Source organism: Scyliorhinus canicula, chromosome 11, assembly GCF_902713615.1.
Source record: "Scyliorhinus canicula chromosome 11, sScyCan1.1, whole genome shotgun sequence".
NCBI classification, from domain to species: Eukaryota; Metazoa; Chordata; class Chondrichthyes; order Carcharhiniformes; family Scyliorhinidae; genus Scyliorhinus; species Scyliorhinus canicula.
This window is the reverse complement of record NC_052156.1, coordinates 142874628-142901388: the sequence shown is the minus strand read 5'-3', so window position 1 is coordinate 142901388 and position 26761 is coordinate 142874628. Positions and strand designations below refer to the sequence as shown.

The 26761-nt window shown below is 46.2% G+C and overlaps 1 protein-coding gene across 2 annotated transcripts in view; it reads right to left on the bottom strand.

Annotated features, from left to right (window-relative positions):
* The window catches only part of lhfpl3 (LHFPL tetraspan subfamily member 3), a 352207-nt gene extending 327027 nt beyond the window's left edge, over positions 1–25180 (bottom strand). For both annotated transcript variants that reach the window (XM_038811597.1, XM_038811598.1), the window contains exon 1: positions 24335–25180. In XM_038811597.1, the coding sequence (XP_038667525.1) occupies positions 24335–24737 (403 nt within the window). In that variant the 5' untranslated portion in view covers positions 24738–25180. The remainder of the gene's footprint in view (positions 1–24334) is intronic.
* Positions 25181–26761: the final 1581 nt, after the last annotated feature.

Here is a 26761-nt window from a genome sequence, read left to right as displayed (position 1 = left end):
GCGACTCTAAAAATCGAACCCCCTCCACTCTTCGCTAATCTCACCGCTAACTGCAAACCCGTAGCCACTCGCAGCAGGAGGTATAGCCTGCAGGACAGGGTATTTATTAGAGCCGAAGTCCAGTGGCTCCTACGTGAGGGAGTCATAGAGGCCAGTAATAGCCCCTGGAGAGCTCAGGTGGTGGTCGTCAAGAACGGGGAAACGTTCCGGATGGTGGTTGATTACTGCCAGACCATTAACCGGTTCACGCCCCTCGATGCGTACCCCCTCCCCCGGATTGCAGACATGGTCAACAAGATCGGCCAGTACCGCATCCTCTCCACGGTGGATCTGAAATCTGCATACCACCAGCTCCCAAACCGCCCGGAGGACCGCCACTACACGGCGTTCGAGGCAGATGGCCGCCTCTTCCATTTCCTCCGGGTCCCCTTTGGTGTCACGAATGGGGTCTCGGTGTTCCAATGAGCAATGGACTGAATGGTGGACCAGTACGGGCTCCGGGCCACGTTTCCGTACTTGGATAACGTCACCATCTGCGGCCATGACCAGCAGGACCACGACGCCAACCTACACCGATTTCTCCAAACCGCCCAAAAACTCAACCTCACATACAACAAGGAGAAATGCACAACCAGGCTAGCCATCCTCGGCTACGCCGTGGAAAATGGGGTCCTGGGGCCTGACCCGGACCGCAGAGGGCAGCAGAGCAGAGCTACTGAATGGCTGTTCCGGCGAGATTTGCATACGTGCAGTGCGGTCAGCCTAATTTGAAGGTGGTTTGTGAAAGGGCTGTTGTCAAGTGATAATTAAACCTGAAACACTTCCTCAGTGTTTCCCTCCCTACCCTCTCCTCTAACCAAAAAAAACAACCGTGGTTGTCGGGAAGGTAAGTTTATCTCTTTAAAAACTTACCTTGAAGGGTGACATCACAACAAAGCAGTGACCTGATTGGCTGGCAAGGAAAGTGCTCCAATTAGCAGTTGCTGGGAGAAATTTAACTCTTTGTGTGTTGGTGAGTATTGTGATTGGTAAGTAAAATCTTTATTCATTTCACTTAATAATTATTTGATACTATATTTGTAATCAGTTAAGGTAAAGGGTAAAAATGGCAGGAGATCCCAGACCCGTGTTATGCTCCTCGTGTGCAATTTTGGGAGTTCAGGGACGTGGTCGATGCCCCTGACTCCTTCATGTGCGGGAAGTGTGTCCAGCTGCAGCTCCTGTTAGACCGCATGACGGCTCTGGAGCTGCGGATGGACTCACATTGGAGCATCCGTGATGCTGAGGAGGTCGTGGATAGCACGTTCAGTGAGTTGGTCACACCGCAGATTAGGATTGGTGACGGAGACAGCGAATGGGTGACCAAAAGGCAGAGAAAGAGCAGGAGGGCAGTGCAGGTGTCCCCTGCGGTCATCTCCCTCCAAAACAGGTATACCGTTTTGGATACTGTTGGGGGAGATGACTCACCAGGGGAAGGCAGTAGTAGCCAGGCTCATGGCATCGTGGCTAGCTCTTCTGCACAGAAGAGCGGGAAAAAGACTGGCAGGGCTATAGTCATAGGGGATTCAATTGTAAGGGGAGTAGACAGGCGTTTCTGTGGTCGAAAACGAGACTCCCGAATGGTATGTTGCCTCCCGGGTGCTCGGGTCAGGGATGTCTCCGATCGGCTGCAGGACATACTGAAGGGGGAGGGTGAACAGCCAGTTGTCGTGGTGCATATAGGCACCAACGATATAGGTAAAAAAAGGGATGAGGTCAAACAATCAGAATTTAGGGAGTTAGGAGATAAGTTAAAAAGTAGGACCTCAAAGGTAGTAATCTCAGGATTGCTACCAGTGCCACGGGACAGTCAGAGTAGAAATTCAAGAATAGTCAGAATGAATACGTGGCTTGAGAGATGGTGCAGGAGGGAGGGGTTCAGATTTTTGGGACATTGGAACCGGTTCTGGGGGCGGTGAGACCATTACAAACTACACCTGGGCAGGACTGGAACCAATGTCCTAGGGGGTGCTTTTGCTAACACTGTTGGGGAGGTTTTAAACTAATGTGGCAGGGGGATGGGAACCAGATTAGGAAGTTAGAGGTCAGTAAAGAAGCAGCAACTAAAGCCAGTAAGGTACAAGACAATAAACTCAATGTGACTAAGGGGAAGAGTAGACAGGGAAGAGATGATGAACGCAAAGGTGGTCTGAGGTGCATTTGTTTTAATGCGAGAAGTGTAGCAGCTAAGGCAGATTAACTTAGGGCTTGGATCAGTACCTGGGAATATGATGTTATTGGTATTACTGAGACTTGGTTGAGGAAAGGGCAGGACTGGCAACTGAATATCCCTGGGTATAGATGCTTCAGGAGGGATAGAGAGGGAGGTAGAAGGGGTGGAGAAGTTGCATTACTCGTCAGAGATGATATCACAGCTGTGATTAAGGAGGGCACGATGGAGGATTCATGACATTTAATTAAAGGGCCTGTAAAGATCACATTGCCACACCAAATGGGATTTCCAGTCAGCAGCGCCAGCCTTGCCAGCAGTCCGCCTTGGCCTGACACATTTCCAGGCCAATGTAGCACACTCAGAACAGGAAGGGAGAAGAGGCGGGCATAATGATTCAAGTGAGGGAAACTCTTCATCACCTTCCTCCCCAGCCATTATGGCCAACAGGTTGCAGCTGCTGGCCATCCTCCTGGAGGGGCTCCTCCTCCTGGATCATAGCCAGGCAGCTGTGGCATTTAAAAAAAAAAAAATAATTGTACCTGCCTTTGTTCCTCACTGTCTCCATCCATACATCAGCAGCTCCTTCCTCAGCTGGAGGGTCTGTCAATCGGCGAGTGCCGGAGGTCCTCCCACTGACTACCAATGTCGGGAGACCACCCACCATTCCTGATTGGATGGTGAGCCTCCCCTTGGTCTTTCATTGACTGAACTATTTAACTTCGCAGTTGGTGTCTTGGAACCTGGAACTAGCCCCATATTCAGTTCTTGATCCCGAATTGATCAACTCCCGGCTGAAATGGAAATGATTGGGTATTTGCCACATTAATCAGCTCTGGGGATCTCCCTGCTGTAATTAACTGAGATTCATTTCTCATGGGGTAATTAGGGGTGAGGAACAATTGCTGGCCTTGCCAGCAATGCTCACGACCTATGAAAGAATGAAAAAAAACTACAATTACCTGCTCTCCTCCCTATATTGACTCCCAGTCTGACAAAGCTTTGATTTTGAAATTGCCATCCTTGGGAGTGATTCTCCGATTGCGTTACGCCCAGTGCAAATCCCCCTATGTCAGGAGAATTCTGGAAGAAGCCCGAAATTGAATTTGCGGCAAGCATTTATGTTGCTCTCAGCCCACTCTATCTGGCTCTTGCAGAGCTTTTTTGCATTCACTTTAATATCATTTGTGAGAGTAAAGTCGAATGCAGCAACCTCCCAGCATTCTTCTCCACCCCCCCCCCCCCCCCCCCCTCCCAAACAGGAAGTCACTCGGGCGCAAATCACTTCAGGATCTTAAAAGCAGGTCGACCCACAGACTCCGAGGAGAAGCATGGATGTGAGTGCCCCCGTCCACTTACCTTCAGGAAGTACAAGGGCACAGCATGCGATGGCCAGATGCTGTGGGATGTCCTTCAAGGGAAATGAGGGTTGGGGAGCCAAAGCTGGGTTGGAGGGGACCAGGTTGGGGGTCTCCCCTGGGATAGGGTTCACTTTGGGTCTGTGAAGCCTTGGAAACTATTTACTTTCATGTTTAACATCCCACAACAGGGAGGGCAAAGCACAACTGCAACCAGTTTGTCCTAAAATCCTCTCCTAGGACAGAGCCATGCTTGTCTCCTGGAGAAGCATTGGATTGGATTTGTTTATTGTCATGTGTACCTAAGTACAATGAAAGTATTGTCCTGCATACAGTTCAGACAGATCATTCCGTACATGAAAAAAAATACATAGGGCAAACATAAAATACACAATGCAAATACATCGACACAGGCATCGGGTGGAGCATACGGAGTGTAGTACTGCTCAGTAGAGAAGATTTGTGAAGAGGTCAGATCAGTCCAGAAGAAGGTCATTTAAGAGTCTGGTAACAACGAGGAAGAAGCTGTTTTTGAGTCTGTTCATGCGTGTTCTCAGACTTCTGTATCTCCTGCCTGATGGAAGAAGTTGGAAGAGTGAATAAGCCGGGTGGGAAAGTCTTTGATTATGCTGCCCGCTTTCACAAGGCAGCGGGAGTTGTAGATGGAGTCAGTGGATGGGAGGCAGGTTCGTGTGATGGACTCGCGGTGTTCACGATTCTCTGTAGTTTCTTACAGCCTTGGGCAGAGCAGTTGCCATACCAAGCTGTGTTGCAGCCAGATGGGATGCTTTCTATCGTGCATCTTTAAAAGTTGGTAAGAGTTAATGTGGACAAGCCGAAATTCATTAGTTTCCTGCGAAAGTATAGGCGCAATTGTTTTCTTGGTTGTAGCGTCGATGTGGGTATACCAGGACAGATTGTTGGTGATGTGCACACCTAGCATTTTGAAGCTGTCAACCATCTCCACCTCAGCCTTGTTGATGCTGACAGGGGTGTGTACGGTAAATCACTTCCTGAAGTCAATGACTAGCTCCTTAGTTTTGCTGACGTTGAGGGAGAGATTGTTGTAGTTACACCACTCCACTAGGTTCTCTATCTCCCTCCTGTATTCTGACTCATCGTTGTTCGATATCCGACGCACTACGGTGATGTCTTCAGTATTTCACTCTCCTTGAAATTTCAATGGGCTCTGCGATTTCCCTGTTGCAGTATGTCTGTTTTTTCCTTTTTACTTGTTTCTTTATATTCCATTTGACGATCCATTGACTTTTACAAGCCTCTGCAGTTTCACTGTTGTAGTGTGCCTGCTTTTATCCCTTTGCACTTGCTTGTTTATATTCCATTTTACAGCCCACTGGCTTTTATAAGACTGATGCTGACGGACCTGCTGAGATTTTCCAGCATTTTCTCATTTTTTTATAAGACTCTGGTAGTCTTGTCTCAGACGGCTCTTTCAAAGGAGGGATGGCTTTGCTTGTTTTCATAACACTTCACCGTCCATTAACTCTGAAGTGTTTCCTCTTTTGAGAAGGTGCTCTGTCTGACTGCATCTTTCTCATGGAGGTTTTTTTTCCAAGCCTGAAGTGCTTCCTAGAAAGAGCAAGTGTGTGCCAAACTGTATTCTTTCAACCTTTTATGCCTGAACAGCATGCCTGTACTGGAGGTAGTTTCCCGCCATAGAAGCAGCTGGCGCGACTCAGACATTAAAGTCCAAGGGTTCCTCAAGAAGGACCTTCTCGCAGCCAACGCTGCATTCTTTGGATAGACTTGATGACAACGCCAGGCGATTCAAAGGCCTTGTAACCCTCAGGTGTTCAGGGACATGGCTGGACAATGCCCTGGCCCTGCCGCTAGACACTGTCAGGTTGGCACTGCCAGGTTGGAGCTGTCAGGGCCAGAAGATGGGCCTGAATGGGACAGGTCCTTTGCCGATCCCATAGCGGAGTGCCGCTCACTTGGGGTGAGGATGTGGAGGTTGGGGGGACAGATGCCTGTGAGAATGCTGTGGGAGGGTATACCTGTGCCTGCATGGTGTTGGGGGAATGACCCAAGCATTTAGTGATGGGGGGGGGGGGGAGGTTATCCCTTTGCAATCAAGGGTTGGGAAGGTGTTCCCTGGTCTGCGCCGGGGGGGGGGGGGGGGGTCACAATGTCCATGGGGGGGGGGGTAGAGGGGCTGCCATTTTACTTTGAGATTGGGTGGCACGGTGGCGCAGTGGTTAGCATTGCTGCCTCACTGGGCTGAGGACCCGGGTTCGATCCTGGCCCCAGGTCACTGTCTGTGTGGAGTTTGCACATTCTCCCTGTGTCTGCGTGGGTCTCACCCCCACAACCCAAAGATGTGCAGGGTAGGTGAATTGGCCACGCTAAATTGCCCCTTAATAAAAAAAGAGGTTGGGGTCTCTTTATGTCTGACCTGCTGCCGTCTTTAGGCTCCGCTCCTCTTAAAGCCGGTGCAAAACACACTCCTCTCCAAAAAATGGCTACATGGGGGTGGATTGTGATCGGGACCACGCCAACCCACCGACCGCGTTTCCCACTCAGTCATTTTTAAAGAAGAATTGTGCCCCTTGTTTTCAAATCTTGCCATTTTCCCTTTTTATCACTCTAATCTCCTCCAACCCCCTGAGATCTCCGCACTCCTGCAATTCTGGGCGTTTACTCTGTCGATTTGAATTGCTCCACAATTGCTTCATGCCATTGACTACCTAGTCCCTAAGCTTCGTAATTCCCCCTAAACCTCTCTGTTCTCTCATCTCCTTTAAGATGCTCCTTAAACCTATATCTTTGTTCCAATATTTCCTGTCAAATTCTGCCTGATAATGCTCTGTGAAGCCTCCTGGGACATTTTACTGTGTAAAGGCACTATCTAGAATAGATGCATGTTATTGTCAGGTATATCTTCCATCACTGCATTTTCCTGAAGAAATAATTCTGTCACTGATGTGACAGTGCTGCTGTAATTCTGATCATGAGTTCAGCAACTCAGTAAATAAAAATTACATGTCCCACCCTGACTCCAGCTCGTTGGCTGACACAATGGTGTCAATATTCACTCTGAATAAATAAACTGATGAGAGCAGAACATAAAATTAGAAGCTAATTAGACATCCTTAAAAGTTCACCTTTAATATCCAATTCGAACTCCCTCATGATTTACGACTAGTGCCCTACTTGAAAATTATTGCAATATTTCATTTAAAAGCAAACTAACAACATGCATTGTTGGAACAGTGGAGTGTAATCCATCGTCTGCAATGCAGCATTTGAGAGTTTACATTCAGAACTGAAGTAATATTTCTTTAGATTAAATAATTACAATTGCTAGGCAGGGGATTACAGATAAGGGTCTCTCTGACCTTTCAAAATTATTGTTTAACAATGTCACAAAAGAGAAACGGTGCTTGACTTGTTGACATAATATTGAACTCTCAACAGGAAATAAAAGATGAGAATGTGTCTAAAGCTGCAACCTGACACTGCTGTAGTTTTGACAGGAATAGTTTATTGATGGATTTTTGCTTTTGTCAAGATGCTGACGTGGTTGTTTTTGTCACCTATTCTCTGTGGATAAAAGTGATGATCTGTACACTCACATCTTGCCTTCAGGAATTGAAGCAGAAACAAAAAAAAGGTAATGCACATCTTCACCGTGTAGCCATCTGGGATGGCCACTTCCAGAATACAAAATGGATGTTTGCAAAGACTATAGGGAACTATGGACAATGCTAAGAAAACAGGCAGGCACAGAGCCTGGATGTGTATTGAGAAGGCAACTCCCAGACTAGACTGAAACTGTAAGGCGATTAGCATATTGATGGCCCATCTCCGGGAACAAAGGAATGACATTCAAGTAACTGATACTATAGCAGACACCCTGGCGCCAGAAAGACACAAACAAAGCAAGGCCAATGGCCACCAAAGACACGCCCAGCCCTCAGGGCACCCACCCCTTTATTGGTGAAGATCAATACGAGTGATCAAGACACGGCCCAATTAATTGGGGCCAAGTTCAAGGCCCGCCCAAAAGCGCGCAAAGCCCCTTTGGGTATAAGAAGAAGGCCCCGAGAGAGAATCGCTCTCTTGGATTCGGCTCTCGAAGCGGAGACACCCGTCCACCAGCTGCACCAGACGCAGGTAAGTCCAAGGTCAACGCACGCCATCAGACGGACGGCCTTAGCTGTTCTCCTGTTACATCTTCGAACCCAACAGCCTCAAATCCGAACAACGGTCATTGTTCCTCTGACTGAGTGGGCACCCGAAGTTAAGTATAGGCGTTATCGTTAGAGGTAGTTTAGTTTGTGGTATTTTGCGCATGAGTAGATATTACTGTGTGTGTAAATAAATGGTATTGGCTTTGAACTAACTAACTGGTGCATTGGTTCTTTGATCAGTATTCGGGTTTGAACCTTGTGGCGGTATCGAAAGATACCTGACGACTCTAGAGCAAACATAATTAGGATTAAGGAAGGCGACCATATTGACCGCTGTATTTAGAACCAGGGCCAGGATTCTCCCCTACCCGGTGGGGCGGGGGTCCCGGCGTAGCGGAGTGGCGTCAACCACTCCGACGTTGGGCCTCCCCAAAGGTGCTGAGAAGGGGGCTAGGCCCGCGCCAGAGTGATTGCTGCCATGCCGACTGGCGCCAAAACCAGCGCCAACGTCCTTTGTCGCTCGCAGCCCGGCGTCGGGGCTGGCCGAAAGGCTTCTGAATACAAACCTCACCCATGTTAATAAATCAGGGGCTCAATTCACCCAAAAATGACTAAGGGAGCGATTCTCCGGCCTCGCTGCCCTCTCGCTTGAACGAGATGAGGCCGGTGAATAGCCGGAATGGCAAAAAACAAGAACCTCAACGGGTGCCAAACCGTTTGCGATGCAACCGGCCCGCTCCCTTAGGCAAACTCGGGATCTCACCGTTGCTTGGTGAGACGCCAATTAGCACTACTTAAGCCCTATTTCCATACAATTAAAGTGAGCTACCCAATATCCAACGGCCTCCCATGATTCAGCGGCCTCCCCAGCAAGTGGTCACACTGGCGTTAGTTAGGACTCCTTTTGAAAAATGTGAACCTGGCGGATGGGCTGCTGCGGGGAGGTGAGTGGCCATCTTCGCCCACAGGCAGTGAGCTCGGGGGCACTGGGCATGTTGCCCCCCTACTTGGGGAGGGAAACAGGGGGGTGCCCCGGTTGGGGGTGAGCTGTCATGGGGGGCTGGGTGTGTCGGGGCTGGAGGGCACCCTGAAGGGCGGTGGGCTAGGGTGGGGGGGAGGGGGGATGTGCGCGGGTCCACCATGCCAATTACTGTACCGCATGTTCCCGTACTGGGGACAACCCTAGCCCCTGACTGTCTGCTCCACTAACCACCCATAACTTCCAGTGACCGCGGAGGCCTCTGGCCGTGGGGTTGAAGGCTATTGCTAATAGGGAATTGGCAATCATAGCTAAGTAAGCGCTTCACACATCTCAAGGGGATCCCCGTAAGTGGGTGGGCCATTAGCATATGGGCCTCATTGCTTGTATCTAAATCACACCTTGATGCATGGACACCGTGTTTGAACACTGCTGGAGGCTAACCTCCGAACACCCAGGGGTGGGGCCCAGCCCAGGACCCATGTCTGCGGCCGAGTGTGCATGGGGGGTGGTGGGTGGAATGCTTGGGGGTGTGGGCATGGGATAGGTGGTCGGCCTGCATCGCGAAACAAAGAGCCAGAGGTTTCATATTGGTTGCGAAGAGGGTATGTTAATGGTCCTCGTACAAGTGTACACCAGTGCCCCACTATCCCGATGGTGCCGCCCCACTATCCCCTCCCTCCCCCCACAAAGCCCCCTCCCATGTACACTCAACTCCTTATCCTTCACCTACCATCCCCCTCCCCCCCCCCCCCCCCCCCCGGTGCATCCCTCTCCCATCCCCCTCCCCAATGCCCTCTGTGACCTTCAACGTGCTTGGTCTTCCTTGTTCAATGTTACATCTCGGTTTATCTCCACAATGTACATCAGAGGTGGAGGCAGCCAGCTGCTTACTATGTCCCGTGGCCTTCAATGCCCCTGCCGGGAATCCTCTGGGGGCATGGTGCAATTGTCGTGCTGCCCTGTTCTGGGTGCTGGCTGCGAGATGCAGCCTCATCAGAGGGGGGGGGAGGGGTGGAAGCTGGTGGCCACTGTCGCCTGTCCGTAGGATGGGTCCGGGTTGCCACCGAGCAACCCCTGCTCCCAGTCGGTGCCCATAGGGCCCCGGGGACCACCTCAGGATGGAGGGGCAGCTGGTCCATCATCTCTCTCTACCAGCCCTGGCAGCTCCCAAATGTCTGCACCATCATGTTGACAACTTGGCGATGTTCCTCAGTGATTGGGACATGCTCTGCAGTAACCCGGCAATGCCCATCTGCAGTGCCTCAGCCATTCCCACCTGAGAACGGGACATGTCCCGCAGCACGTCATCAAGGACAGCCTGGGACTGGGTGGCATCCCCCATCGAGTCAGGCAGTCTGGCTCTCAGCCATGGCCAACACTGACTGCGCAATGCCTTGGACACCTTCACTAATGCTGCCGATGTCGTGCACCAGGCTCTCCATTGGGGTCACCACCATGTATTGGCCTTGGTGCCACACATTGCTGGCGACTCCTCCTGCACCCGTTGCCTCTGGGACTTCTTCAATCAGATATGGATCTGCTGGAGTGTCACTGACATCTCCTTCTGAATGTCCCAGGCGCACCCTGACATCTCCATCATGTCCAGAACTCACATGCGACAGTCCATTCGGGTGGAGCCCAGTGGATCCTCACCTCTGCAGAGTGTGCCAACCTCTACATTTGTGACCGCTCTGCCTAGGCCACCCTCATCACCTCCAGGGCCCGTTCCTTGAAGGAGGTGAGGATTCTAATGTCCGGTATCCCTCTGCCAATCTGGGCCCACTCCCGACAATTGTGGGAGTGCTTTTCCTATGGAGACACAGAGAGGGCATCATTAACCGCACGCGTTGTTCAACAGTGCCGAGGGTGTGTGAAGGGTGGGCTGAGGTGAAGGGAGGGGGGTGTGAAGGGTCGGCTGAGGTGAAGGGAGGGGGTGTGAAGGGTGGGTTGGGAGGAGGGGCAGATGGAGGGTTGGGGGGGTTGCTGGTCGCGTTGGGGGGGGTTGGAAGGTTCCGTGAGGGAGGTGTAGGGGTGTTGGTGATGTCAATTCACTCGTGCTGTCCGGTTGAGGTTGATGTGTCACTGCTGTCGTTGATTTTCTTGTGGCACTGGAGGCCAGATCTCCACGCTGCCTGATTTACGACTGCTGCCACTTCATTCCATGCGGAACTGGCTGCCCTGTGGGCACCTTCCGGGTCCCTCAGGGGAACAGGACATCACTCCTGCCCTCCAATGCATCTAGGAGCCTCCACAGGTCGGCATTCCTGAATCGTGGGGCCGGCGTCTCGGCACCATGGCTGCGAGCTGAGGGTGGCTGTGCAAGTGCTGTTTTAAGTGCTACTCGACCTCGTTAGTGGGGGGGGGGGGGTGCGAATCAGCGAGAAGCCTTCATTAGCGGTGTGAAGCCCAGGGGGCTTCGTTAAGTGGACCAATTAACATTTAGCAACATTACCGGCCTCGCGCTGGGAAGTTCACGTGAGTTCCCGCTCACTTCCACACTTAGAAATCTTTCCGGGGAATCGAGCCCTACGTGTCATTTTTGGCGGATTTGGCAAGGTGTTTCCTGCAGGCCTTTTGGGTGAGATCCTGACCTTATTCATGCATACTTAGTCATTTTTTTGAGGCTTGGGGAGTTTCTCATCGGTCAATCTCATACTTAGAAATCTTCCTGCAGTGCGAAACTAACCTCGCCGGCCAAACTGGCTCCTCAGTGATCGGGGGCCATTTTGAAATGGTGCCCAAATCTCAGAGTGAGCCTGAGGGTCACCTGCACCCCCCACTATTGGACAATGTGACCTCCTGCAGAAATGGGCAACACCCCCAAATGTTGACCACCAAGGAGAAACCTCCCGCCCATCAATAAAAGTTAGCATGAGTACCTGTCACCAACCAGGCACTGTCAGGGTGCCAAGTTAGAACTTCCAGGGTGTCTGGGTGCCTGCCATGTGCCCGATCACCCAGATGGCTCCAATGGCCTCTGAGCAACCCCCCCCCCCGGGATAATGCTGTCTCAAATAGGCCATGGATATTTAAACTAGCCTAAATATGATTACCTGGATCATGGCCAGTGTGGGCCTGATGGCAGCGGGTGCCATGGGTCAGGTGACTTGTGTACGATTCGGCGCCCAGCGCGAAGACCGTTTTGGACTTCTCCTGCGATTCTCCCAGCGCACCGGGGTCGATGCTGGATGCAACGCAGTGGGAAAATGGCACCCCACATTTAGCCTTTATACTTCGAACGTGGTACTTTTCGCTGGAACATGGTGCAGCTTTTTTTTATTATGTTGCGTTTTTCAGTAACAGCATTAAAAGGTGTTCAGTCAGTGTGGCCCTCAGCTGAAGAATAAAATGTGTTTCAAAGTGGAGTCATAAGCTATTATCGCATATTACTGCGACAGAATTGTTCAGTAAAAGCACATTCATTCAAAATAAACCTATCTTCATTTGAGTTAATTAATTTCTCTTATACTTAATGTCAAAGAAGCAGTATGATATAGTGGGTTAACTGCATTTCCTAACCTCTGAAACCCGAATTTCAATTCCACCAAGGCTGAAAGAATGAAAGTCATTCCACACGCTATCAGGCCCTTAAGTGAAATGAGCTTTACCCTATCCACTCTGTGAATGGCCCGTCTTGCTGCTTGAGAAAGCATTTGCCAGCAATCTCCTGTGATTAATCAGAAAATTGCAGGAGACATTATTTGTTCAGTCTGAACCTGGTTCTGTAATTTGGCCATGAACTGGCACTTCAATAATAGCAGCCACGGGAAATGGAAAATTCTCACTGGTGAAGTAATGGTTGCTCTTTTAAGGTTGGGGGTAAGGCACCTGATTGGAGAATAAATTGTATCTATTGATCAGGAGATCAAATTGCTCCATCTCCTTGCTTTTAGTGTTAAATTAAGGCTTCAATCGCCAATAACGTTTTGTAGACTTAAACTACAGATACTCTTATCGATTAAAATAACTTGTTCTTTCATTGTGAAAATCTCAAATACTCAGCAAATGTTTTGTATGTCGATTGCTCTCGTATATTTAATTAAATTTAAGCAGAAATTATTCTTTGTTCGAAAAGCTGCATAGTAAGACGAATTAGGATGTTGCATTTTCTTATTTGCTTTGAGAAAATAACGAGAAACACCTAAAAGGTTAAAAGCAGATATCTGAAACAATCTGAAAATATTTGTACAAAGACATGTCTGAATTAGATGATCAATCTGAAAAATGTGCAGATAAAGGAAGTTCATAGCAGAATGGTCAAAAAAAACAGGTTGCATTTGCACACAGAAAACCAGGAACTTATTCTTCCATCTGTAGAGTAATTAAAGTCGCAGAATATTTTAATTGAAAGATTCTGAACAGAATGTCTTCATTCGGAGATGCGAGCGTCACTGGCAGACTAAATGTATTGCCCTCGAGAAGGTGGTGGTGAGCTGCCTTCTCAAACCATCACAGTCCATGTATCGAAGTTACTCCCACAGTTGTTACAAATATCTAGGATGCAATTATCCCATTTGCAGACTAAGTGCCCCCACCAGTGAAGAATCAGAGCCGGGTTTCCGGTGGTGCCCACGGAGCGAGTGGCCGCACATTTGGTGGCTCCCGCTCAAGGTGGAAGTTTTTAGTCCTTCCCCACCCAATCCAAGGGGTGTTTGATGGCAAAAGGTGCATGAGTGCTGAGGGAATGTAACACTCCTCTGGTGGAATCGGTTTATGGCTTATCGGACGAGGAGTGTGACGAGCAAGGGGCAAGCAACCTGACCGAGACATTAATGAGATGCGACATAGGAAAAGATTTTAGAGAGTGTGGGGGGCAGCGCTGCCCGCCCAGTGATCTACAGAGCAGCTGGTGAACTTTCTCAACAACAAGTTCCAGCAGCAAGTGAAGGAGGCCTCAGAGGACCTAGCTAAGGTGGTGGAGCCGTTTAGGGCAGCTATTGAGCAGATGCAGAAGACACAGGGCCTGGTAATCCAGAAGATGAGGAGTCAATGGGGGAGCTCGAGGATTGGTTGACCTCGCTGGAGGAGGAGATCGGGGTGGTGGTGAGCAGCTAAAATAGGCTGTGGGAGAAGTTGGAGGATCTTGAGAACTGCTCCTGGAGGCAAAATGTCCAGATCGTGGGGATGCCAGAGGGTATTGAAGGAGCATAGGCTGCTGCGTATGTAGCAAACATGTTGGAGAATCTGATGGGGGATGGGCTTTTTGACTGTGCTCTCGAGATGAATTGAGTGCACAGGGCACTGAGGAGGCTGCAAGCAGGGGAACCGTCGAGGAAGCTGATGGCGACCCTGCATCGTTGCCTCGACAAGAAGATTATGAGGTGGGTGTGGCATTCAAAGAAATGCACCTGGGAGGAGAACAAGTTGTTTATTTATCAGGACCTGGGAGCGGAGCTGGCCAGGTCGAGGGCAGGGTACAATCGGATCAAGGCTGCCCTCTACAAGTAGAGGATGAAGGTTGGCGTTTAGGGCAGCACGATAGCACAAGTGGAAAGCACTGTGGCTTCACAGCGCCAGAGTCCCAGGTTTGATTCCCCGCTGGGTCACTGTCTGTGCAGAGTCTGCACATTCTCCCCGTGTCTGCGTGTGTTTCCTCTGGGTGCTCCGGTTTCCTCCCACAGTCCAAAGATGTGCAGGTTAGGTGGTTTGGCCATGATAAATTGCGCTTAGTGTCCAAAAAGGTTAGAATGAGTTATTGGGTTACGGGGATAGGGTGGAAGTGAGGGCTTAAGTGGGTTGGTGCAGACTCGATGGTCCAAATGGCCTTCTTCTGCACTGTATGTTCTGTGTTCTATGTTCTGCACCCCGTTCGTCTGTGGGTCTCGCACCAGAACCAAGAGCTTTATTTTGACTCGCCGGAGAAGGTGAAGGACTTTATGAGAGACTAAGGACTGGGAGGACACTGCATTTAAGAGTTGTGCTATGTATAAAATGTGGGAACACCCTGGATGGGTGGATTGGCAAAGGCTATGGTGATGGGAGTGGAGGGTGAGTGTATCTCATTTTTCCTTGTATGTTTGTTGTTTGGGGGCAGCTAGTTAACGGGTGTAAACTGGGGGATTGTCAGGAGGAGGGTGTGGGGGAGAGGGGAATAGATTGGTTCTTTGTTTGGTTATAGGGAGGGGAGGGGAGGTGGGGGATGAAGATGAAAATTATTCCTGACTTCAAAATTCAGTGCAAAGTTTGGTCTTTTATTGTGCCGCTTCAAAGAAACTTCTGTTCCTCCTTTAATCACTTTCATGTTATAGCAAACACATCTTTCTCCTCAGACATAAAAGAACCAGAGCATAGATATTAACATTCATCAAAAATCAGAAAATGACTTTTGACTGAACCAGCCTCTCCAATTTTGATAGGTCTCATCTCTACTTCCATACTTTTTCATAAAACCCTTCCAGCTCTGTTCTCTTCAGAATTGCTCCTGTCTCTTGAACCCATTTATATTCTCTGCTTCAATTGCCTTCTCTGGCAATTTATTCCTCAATTATATTATGCTTGACTCTCTTTTTCTAATATCCCATTTTTTTTAATACTCTGGAAACAAAAAGAAGTATTTTTTTGTTTAAAATGGGTACCGTATAAATATCTCATTCCTGAAATATAACCCTCATATTCCAGGACGCGTGCCAGTCTTAAATGTTACACTTATGATCATTCATACCATACGGAGGTTGCTTCTGATTGAATAATAAATTTGATAAACAATGCCATCTTATATGTAAACACTTACACTAGAGCCACCATAAACCACAGGTATGTCATTGTTGTATCTGTTCTATTTAGTGGCCTATTTCAATAGATGCCAACTCTGTGAGTAATCTACACCAACTTCAGACAGCAGCCAAGGGCTTTCTGCCTGAGCTCTTCCAAGTGCTTGTAAGCAAGTAATTTGACAAATTGTCCAGGCTATGGGGTCACAGCAGTACTAATATTTTAAACAGATGAACTTCTAGTGGGAGTCAACCTTCACATTCTAAAATAACAACCATGTGCGAGCTCAAATAAAACCAGCAGATTGATGTGATTTCTCCACTTGGTTTTCTCATGAGAAAAGGATTACTTTATCCTGTAATAAAAAGTGACAATAAAGATCTTGTTCCCCTTTTTTAAGTTTCAGATAGCACACTTCACTCATATTGTTGCATAGACCTAATTAGTCTAGTACAACTATATTTAATACTTCTCACAGATCTCAAGCATTGGTTATAATGGAAAGAGATAATGACTAGTTTGTTTATTTTTTGAAGTGTAAACCTTTTTAAGGCAGAGGAAGACTAACTTGCATTTTATGACAGAAGCTCTGGGAGAATGAATTACAATATGCATTTTAAATAGCATGATTATTTATGTTATAGAATATTTTGCTGCTTAAGCAGGTTGCAAAGACACTTCATCATGTTGGGAATAGACTCATAGAAGCACACATATTCAGCGCAGCTTATAGTGAACAGGCATCCTCAGAAGCAGCCTTTGATCTTGATCTTGTCTTAAATAAAACTGATGTATGGCAGACTCTTTATGCTCCTGACAAATGCTGGAAGTCTGGCATAAAAACAGAAAACGTGGAAGTACACAGGCGAGCCAGCATCTAAAATGGTACTGTTTCAGTATCGGTCCTTTGTGAGCACTGTTCAGATGAGGGTTTAAATCCAAAACATTAACCATTTGTAAGATGCTATCTATTTCCAGGATTTCTCCTTTAATTACAGCAATCATTTATCATTACACTGATAAAATTGTACTTATTAAAAACATGGAACACCTAGGATAAGACCAAGAATCATGCCTCACCGGGCCAACCACAAGCTCATTTTCTCACTATAAGAATGTCCAAGGTTAGGAAGTCCATTGCAGTCCATCTGTCTTGTGTCAAAGCTTTAAAAAAGCTGTTGTTTATCCTTCAGCTTGTATCAAAAAATTGATTGATTAGGTAGACGCAGGAAGGATGTTCCCGATGACAGGGGAGTGAAGAATCAGAGGTCACAGTCAAAGGATATGGGGTAAGGATACGAGGACTAAAATAAGGAGAAATCTATTTACTCAGAGCGTGGTGAGTCTGTAAAATTCACTGCCACAGAAAACAGTTGAGGACAAAACACTGTATGTTTTCATCATTAGATATAGCTCTTGGGGCTACAGGAATCCAAGGATATGAGGGGAAAGCAGGAACAGGCTACTGAGTTGGATGATCAGCCATGATCATAATGAATGGTGGACAAAGCTCAAAGGGCTGAATGGCCTCCTCCGGCTCCTATTTTTTATTAACCTCTGAGACACCACTCGCTCTTCCATTCTGGTGCAGCATTATTTTGCTTCTGCTGATTTGAGCCAATTTCTGCTCACTAAAGAAGGTTCTTGTCTATTCTGTACCTGGTAATCTTGTGAACTAATCCGAATGTGATGTTATATCAAAATGTTTGGTCCTGTCCTTAACCAGGGGCTCAAGATATTTGTATTTAGATGCGAGGGAAGCCAGTGCAGCCTGGAATTCAGCGATGCGAATTGTTTTGGAAGCATTTAAAATTTTTAAGGCTAATTTCCCCAAAAGCTGTGGTTAAACTGGCTTCCAGTGAAAGATTTAACATTTTTAAATTTAGCTCCTTCTTGGCACTTCCCTCACTTAAACTGTGACAAGGTGTCATAGTAAATTTCCACCCACAGCTAAGGCAGTTTCTCCATTGGCACTATGAATGGGACAGACACCTGTGGAAAAGTAAAAACACCCATCCTGGGCAGGCAACCATCCATGCAAAGCTTCGGGACTCTAACTAACTGCTTTACTACCTATTACAAATTAAAATATATTTATAAAATTCTTCAGGCTTAAAATTGTGACTTTATATTTCGCACAATCCTGTGTTGGTTTCCACCAACATGGAACAAAAATCCAAAGTTGTATATATTTAAAACTTTCCCCTTAGTGCACTTTCTTATTTTCAAACTGGACTTTTCTGTTGAACAAAGACAATTAAGATGGTTAACCCTCTGTCTTGGAGTTATTCCCCAGTAGTTTCCTGAACAAAATAATTCTCTCCGTTTCAGGAATGTCACACCTCATTATGTCCAAGGAGCAAGTAACAGATAATAAAAATAGAAAATGCTGGATAAACTCCTAGTTTGCTGTCTTACATCCGACTAGCAAGCAACAAAGAAGCTGACTCTGTCCATGCAGGACAACTGGTCCATCTAACCTGACTCTGTTGGAAGATTTTGTATCATTTCCTACGGAACCAACTCAATCTCTGCATGCCTTCCTCACCTTGCAACATCAATAGCACCAACCAGCCAGACTTGAAACATCTGTATGAAAGAATTCCTCATTGGAGCCTGCCTTTGGGACTTTGGAACTCACGTGAACCCATATTCAGTTTTTCCGTGGTCCTTGTACTGCAAACCTCCGTTTCTCTATCCTCCCCTTTACTCTGTGAATGCGAAGTGGGATGTTGTTGACACTCCTTTTGCAAACTTTGAATTAGTGGTACGAACTACCCATTTGAGTTAATCCTAACTCAAGTTTGCTGTGGATTATTAGTAAAACTTGTTTAACACAAAAACTGAGCAGTTGGGGAAAAAAATACACCACCGCTTATTCTTTAACAGAAACAAATTCAAAACACCTTCTGTTTATGAGTAGGCAGTAAGAGGAAAATCTGTACTGCTTGAACTGTCCTCCTCCTGTCCCTAACAATTAGTATTGTTTTCTATTTTTTCACTTCTGACCAGTTTGCTAATTCCTCCACTTTATCATTAGATTTGTCTGTGTACTATAATCTGCCCGGAAATTTCAATTTGAGAAAGTCTTTTTTTAACCCCATTATTTGCCACATAACTTCATTTGTTGCTCATGTCAGTTTCCTGCTTCTACTTTTTCCCCAGTGGAATATGGTAATTTTGTGATCTCGGTAATGTAGCCATTAAAAACATTCCTTTACAGGCTGGCTCTCTTATTTTTCTCCTCGTCTCCTCAAAATTCAGTCTCCTTAAGCTGAGAGACTTTGTTGTCCTCACAACAAATGATGTTCTTCATCATATACCAAGATTCTCATAGACCTCGATTTCTTCTTTCGCGAGCAGTACATATTATTATCCCTTGAACCTAACTATATAATTTGTTTAGAAGTCTTGGAAGGCAACAAACTGATATAAAACCAATGTTGCTGCGAAACACAGCTGGATGATGAGTGATCTGTACAAGAACAATCTTCATGGTATCTCCCACATCATCACTGCTATTTTCAACCCAGCCTGTCATATCAGGCAGCAATAAATTCATGTAAGTCCATGTGTTTATTTCATATATCTATTATATTTTGTGTTGTATATCTGCTTACTGGTTATTAGTTTGCTATTAGACCTACCTTCAGACAAGAGTTAACAGAAGAGCTGAAGACCTTTATGTTATCATTTGAGGTTACTATAAATAGCCTACAGCAGCTGATAGAGCACCTCTATGCAGTCATGCATGAATGATTTAAATCAAATGCAGAGCCCAACAGCAATAAGTGGTACCTTCAGGGTCATCTGCAAGAGAGCTCAAAGAATGAAGGGAACAAACACAGATGAACTTACGCTCATAAATTATGTGACAGACATTTTTGAGATCTCGAACACTTGGCGGGCGATTAGAACTCACTCAGTGAAAACCCTGTCAGTCAGACAGGTTCACAATCATCCAGGGCTTTTCAGGTGATTAACTAATCAGCCTGGCTATTGCTGACACTTGAAGGGGCAAACCTATCTTTTGACTCACAATAATTCCAGATGTATGGCTGAGTATTCATATACCCTTTCAGCAGATATCATCCCCTCCTCTAATTTTATATGTAAGCTGCATGAAGGACATCTGCCTTCAGCTTGATGGAAGGACCTATATGGAAGCTTGCAAAATGTCAGCCACCTGATGAAAGAGGAGGACTTGTTCTGCTGGCGACTATGCGTTGAGCAGTCATGTGAAAAATGGCTCTCATCTAAGAATATTGACTAAGGCCTATTAACCCTAACAAACGCGTACCAAAAGTATAGAAAATCCCCCCATTAACTTCCATCGACTGCACTGCCATCTAAAATGGGCACAGTAAGAAGTCTTACAACACCAGGTTAAAGTCCAACAGGTTTGTTTCAAACACGAGCTTTCGGAGCACGGCTCCTTCTTCTGAAGAAGGAGCCGTGCTCCGAAAGCTCGTGTTTGAAACAAACCTGTTGGACTTTAACCTGGTGTTGTAAGACTTCCTACTGTGCTCACCCCAGTCCAACGCCGGCATCTCCACATCATATCTAAAATGGGAATTAACCAGCTGCCTAGCTGAAAGGCTAGCAGAGACGAGGGGAAGGACACTTCAGCCTCGGAACAGGGAAGCACACATTGAGGCACAGAACCGGCGAGGGTCGACCCCGCAGATTTCCTAACGGTGCTGCCAGACTGGACGTTGGCAGCGCCACCTGGGCCTCGGAGTGGCTCTCAGACCTGGCCCAGTTCCTGAAATTAGGGGGTCCGAGGGGAAATTTCGCAACTTAGAAGAAGTCACAATTCTCTCTGAGGACCTATTCACAACTAGTAATGAACAAGAGGGAGTTGCAAACAGGAAAGGGGGGCAGAAAGGGAGAGGGGGGTAGGAAGGGAGGGGAGGGAGCATGCCAGGGCAGAAGCAAGCTCGTGTGCAACAGATGAAATATGGGGAAGGACACCATTAGCTTAGCCCCCCCCCCCCCCTCAAGCTAATGGTGTCCTTCCCCATCTCTCATCTGTTGCACACGAGCATGCTTCTGCCTGGCATGCTCCTGCTCCCTCCCCTCCCTTCCTACCCTTCTCTCCCTTTCTGTCTCCCTTTCCTATTTGCAACTCCCTCTTGTTCATTGCTAAAACATTGCTAAGAACGAGTGCACATATATAGAAAGTCAAGAGGTCTGGCAGGACTGTACATATGAATGCAAATAACAGAATGCAAGCACGGGAACCTTTTTCACAGCCAACATTTGTACAGATGTTTATGCAATTATCGTCACCTAGTTTCTTCATTTATGTATTTGCCAATGGCGCTTTTTTGTTTTGTTATATATATAAATCTTTTTACTAAATGTTAAAATCCCAATAAAAATATTTTTCAAAAATGATGTCAGCCTTCTGAAAATCCTAGACATCCAAGCCCAATGCCTTCTATTTTTACCTAAACGGATCATTTGTCTAAATATTTGTGCTCCAAAAGAGTGTAAGGTTTATATTAATCAATAAAATAAACTGGTGTTACCAAATTTCAAATGGCAAATATTAACTTGCCAAATGGCAACTTAATTTTAATTTTCAGCAAGATATTATGTTGCAAGATTTTCCTATGAGTTACTGAATGCTGCTAAAGTGATCTCATTCCCTTCGGCGATAATCGGACCCAGCTGTCATCATCAATCTCTTTAGATATTTAACAAAAGTCGTTGATATAGCACTCTGTAAGGAGGATCAACCAAAGGAGACAGCATAGTTGAAATGGAGGGAATCAATTAAGTTTTTGTCTCATTCATATGATGCCTCCTATACACAATATAATACTGCTTGGCATATGATATATCGATGATGCAAACTGATCACATTATTTCACACTATTCTGAAGAGACATGCACGGTTTCATTTTCAGTTTGTATTTATAAAACAATGCCCTTTCAAGTAAACAGTGACACAGAAGCTAGAGACAAAGGGTCATCAGGATTCAAAACGTTAGCTCTTTTCTCTCTCTACAGATGCTGCCAGACTTGCTGAGATTTTCCAGCATTTTACCTTTGGTTTCAGAAGCAAGAGCAATTGATCCTTGCTTTTCATTTGTTATGCAATGTAATCCTTTTATATCTTTTCTTGTGGGGTACTTTTTTCTAAATGCAACTATTTCATGTGGGCAAAACTAATGACAATAAAATTAGAATGAGACAGAAGTCTGAAGTCAAATTAGGTTAAAAACTATCTTCCTCAAAGATGACAAACACAGAAATGGCCTTCAATAGCATATATATTTTACTTTAATCTTTTGTCCACATTTTTTTAAAATTTAGAGTACCCAATACATTTTTCCAATTAAGGGGCAATTTAGCGTGGCCAATCGACCTATTCTGCACATCTTTGGATTGTGGGGTTGCAACTCACGCAAACATGGGGCGAATGTGCAAACTCCACACGGACAGTGACTCAGGGTCGGGATCGAACCTGGGACCTCGGTGCCATGAGGCAGCAGTGCTAACCACTGCGCCACTGTGCTGCCTTAATCTTTTGTTCACATGATAACAATTATAATTTCACTGGTCACCAGAATGCTGATGATCATAGCTTTGTCAAGCATTCATTAAATATTCTGGGATACTAAAGAATAATATATTGGAATAAAGTACAGCTATTACTTAAGCACTCATGCTGGATAAATGTTATCGTAATAAATAGACCAATACTCAACATTGCACTATGGTATATTTTGATTAGATCAGTATATACCCCAGAATTTTAATAACTTCTTATTATCATAGAATTTACAGTGCAGAAGGAGGCAATGCGGCCCACTGAGTCTGCACCGGCTCCTGGAAAAAGCACCCTACCCAAGGTCAACACCTCCACCCTATCCCCATAACCCAGTAACCCCACCCAACACTAAGGGCAATTTTGGACACTAAGGACAATTTATCATGGCCAATCCACCTAACCTGCACATCTTTGGACTGTGGGAGGAAACCGGAGCACCCGGAGGAAACCCACGCACACACGGGGAGGATGTGCAGACTCCGCACAGACAGTGACCCAAGCCGGAATCGAACCAGGGACCTTGGAGCTGTGAAGCAATTGTGCTATCCCCAATGCTAGCGTGCTGCCCAAAGTTATTAAATTATTTACAAGACACCCTTTCTCTGTAATCGTTTAATCTTTACTGTTTTAACTTTTAAATACTATTACAGACACACCACCATGGAACAGCCACAATGGAGACATCGTAACACAGTAATAGTTACTATCTACTAATTATTATTTTCCTCAAAAATTATGAGCTGAGTCTCTGTATTCTCCAGCGTTAAATGAGTTACTTTTCAAAAGGGTTTGTGCAAATTCCAGACTACAGCATCCCATTGTGCATTTGGGATTATGAACTAAATGCAGTCTCGTCATTATTATTCAGTAATCAACAGATAAGAGCCACCAATAGCAAAAGTAAAATGCCGTGGATGTTGGAAATCTGAAATAAAAATGAAAATTTATGCAAATACTCACTAGGTCTAGAAGCATCTGTGGAGGGAGAAACAAACGTTTCAGGTTGATGACCTTTCCTCAGACTTTTTGACACCATGACCAAGAAATAATGGACCTCCTGTTTCTCTCCCATTGATGCTGCCAGACTTGCTGAGTATTCCCAGCATTTTCTGTTTTTATTTCACAAGAGCCGCCACTTGAGATGGTGTTGGAGCAGCAGCAGCTCATGTCTTTCCATGTGCTAGACTGCACTCCCATTACAGTAAAACGTGTAAATTAAATGAAGCCTGAAAGTGGATTATTTATTTTTAATATCTGACACAAAAACAAATTCCAAATATAGAGCAGTGAATCAGAACACAATCAAGTTTAAATTAAAGTACCAATCGTTTCATTGAAAGTAGCAATAGCTGCCACGTAATATAAATGTTGTTTTCCCTTAGGGTTACGTTACTTTACATAGTTATACTTAGGTAATACGAATGGACCCATGTTCAAGAAAGTCATGATGAAAGGGTTGAAAACTGTGGTTTGAATTCGAGCCATTTCCCACTCCTAACACAGTTAGATCTACCCCTGCAAAGGCTTGAGCTGTAGCCGACACCTGGTCGGGTTACATGGCTGCTTAAAACCCTCTCCACACATCAGTACATGGGACCCGCGTTGTTAAAGCTGCCCGAACTTTAGCTGTATTAAAAAACATAGTTCTCAGAAAAAGAGTGCCATTCGTGGCACAAGTCACATGAAATGGTCCAAATTTGATCCAGAAAGATTTACAAATGGGCAATCACTCAATTGATCAAAACTGTCCATTCTGTCCGGTACATTATCACAGAAAGGAGTTCCATTATTTCTGTTGTTAATGTACAGTAACCCAAAATGAATAATGCGGCGGTGGTGGGGGGGGGGGGGCTTCGACAGTCTCCAACTGGTTGCTTCAGCGATGCCCGCTGGATGGTTACCGAGGTGATGGAGGCGCAGAGCCGCAGCTGGCCAGATGTACACTAACCATAATAAACTCAGCTTCATTTCAGAATCTCACAGGTCAATACGTTTGGCAGTTGATATACTCGGATGTATTACTGTGATCCCTGAAATGAGTCCCTGCTCTATGAACACTTTTAAACGTGTTGTTTTGTTGAAGGTATCACTTTCCTCTCTCTCTCTCTTCCCCACCTATCTGGGAAACAGACACCATCAAAGTTTGACCACACCGTCAAAAGACCTGCTGAGATTAACTCGAACCTCTCAGACATTCGAGGGGATTGCTCTCTTATCCCTGCAGAAACTCGTAGTCCCTGGAAAAAAGTTGACCTTAATAAATGCATTGAGTCGAAGGCTATTTTTTGTTAAAGGGGTGGGCAGTGATGGAGAGAGAGAGTGCTGATCCCCCCCCCCCCCCCCCCACTGTTGACTCACCAGATGAAAGTTGCACCCAGCCGCAGATTTTGTAGACGGTGGCCGTGTTACAGAAGAAGAAGAGGACGAAGCAGGCGATGCAGCCCATGATGAGCGCCATGGACATGGCGATGAAGAAAGAGGCGGCTTTGAAAGCCCCGGACGCGATGCTGGAGAAGTCGGTGAAGCTGCCGCGACAGGTCAGCTCCCGGGAGAGGCCGTTGCCGATGCAGTAGTGGAAGAGCCCGAAGTAGCCGGCTTGCGGGGTGTCCACCCCATCGCCGATCCAGTAAGGCTGGATGAAGCACACCACGTTCACGATCGCGAAACAAATGGTGAAAATCGCCCAGAGTACACCGATCGCCCTCGAGTTCCTCACGTAATTGGTGTGATAAATTTTGGCCGCCTCCTGAGCTGGCAACATCGCCGGTGTTTGCAAACCTTCCCCGATCCGCGGGAGACACTTTGTGGTGCCGGCAGATGTTTGATTTTCTGGGTCACACTGGACCTGGCGATAAACAGCCCGCCAACTCGCCACAGATGATCTTCAGTCTTCCCCAAAGAAGGTTACCTTCTGGTGCAAAAAAAATAAACAAATCGCCTGGCCGCGTTGCCAATTTGACATTATGCCTTTATGGCTGGAGTTAAGGATTCCGAGCTGTGACTCTTACCTCCTTTCATCTGAAGGATTTTCTTCACCCCCTCCCGGGGCCCCCCCACCTCACAAGGTATCTGTCGTCTCTTGTGCAAAGTGCGTTGATCAGCGACGCAGAGCTCACGCTGGGCAGCTCCCGACTCCAGGCTCTGGTGCTGAAGAATTATTGGAGGATGGCAGAGCAGCGGCTGGCTTGTGAGCTGCAAAGCCCCTTCCTTCCACCAAGGACGGTCTGAAGACGACACCTCGAACACAGCACAGCCCACAGACACGAACTGCCAAGCGCACGGTATGTCGGGGCGTGTAGTTCTTGCCAAACTAAAATAATGCGATCACTGGAAGTCACTGCAAACGAATATGTACAAATATACTTCAAAAATGAACAGTAACCGTTCTATCCAATTCAATTTCTAAATGTTAATTTATTAATTCTGAATATGCAGAATATACTTGCCTTTACCTATTGTGTAAATGCAAGGCTCTTTACCATGTATATTGACACCTACAGGGGCCATAGTATTGGCATGGTACTGAGGTTATTCATGAAGGCCCACCTTCTCAACCTTTCCCCTCGCCTGAGGTGTGGTGATTCACAGGTTAAATCACCACCTGTCAGCTTTCCCCCTCAAGCGTCATCTGGGACTATGGCGACTTGACCTAATCTAGTATTGGAATAACATACTCTTAATCAGCTGCTTCAAGAGGCCACATGGCTGTATTTCACTGGAAAGTGGTACAACTTGCATTTATTCAGCACCTTTAACATAGTAAAAAGAATGTCCTAAGGCAGTTCACAGAGGTGTTGTTTGATAACCCTCTGGTGAAGTGTCTTGGGAGTATTACTGTGCAAAAGGCAGGGAACAAATGCAAGTTGTTCTATCCTGCAAAATATCTCACCAAGTTAAGGACTGGTGACAAAACGTTTAGACAAAAGAGCTCAATTTTAAGGAATGATTGAAAGTGGAGGGGCAAAATGGTTTAGGGAGGAAATTCTAGGGCTGAAGGTGAACCAAAGAAAATCAAAGTTCCAGAGGGCCTAGAATTAGAAAAATATGTAGAACTCAAAGTTGTAGGGCCCGAAACGGCTACAGTGATCGGTGAGAGCAAGGCTGTCTAATAGCAAATGTAAATCAACGAGCACAGGGTGAGGAGTGAATTGGACTTGGTACAAGTTAGGATATGGGCATGGGAACTTTTGATTAGCTCAAACATATGGAGAGTGAAATGTATGAGATTGACCAAGACAGCATTAAAATAGTCAATGCTGGAAGTAATGCTATCAAACAGCAGTATGGATCACAGTATAATGATGTATAATAAAGATAAATGCAACTGCCTCAACAACAACTTGCATTGATAAAACATCTTCAAAATGAGTCTTTAATATTCTAATTCAGCCTTGTGGTCACTGGTCATATTTTTGCCGAGTTAAACAATGCCTTAATCTTACAATTCTCATTTTTTTTCAAATCATTCTGTGGCCTCACCCCTCCATATGTCTCTAATCCCCTCCAACTTGACAAGCCTCTGAGATATCTGCTCATCTCCTCATGTGGTCTCTTGTGCAGCCCTGATTTTAATCATTCAATCATTGATGCCAAGGCTCTAAGCACTGGTATTCCCTCCCTAAATATCTCAGATCTCTTCCTCTCTTCCCTCCTTTTAAACCTACCTCTTTGACTTTTGGTCATCATCACCAATATCTCTTTTTGTGACTCAGTGTCAAATTTTGTTAGCTATGTTCCTGTGAAGTGCCTTGGGGTATTTTACCATGTTAAAAGTGCTATATATAT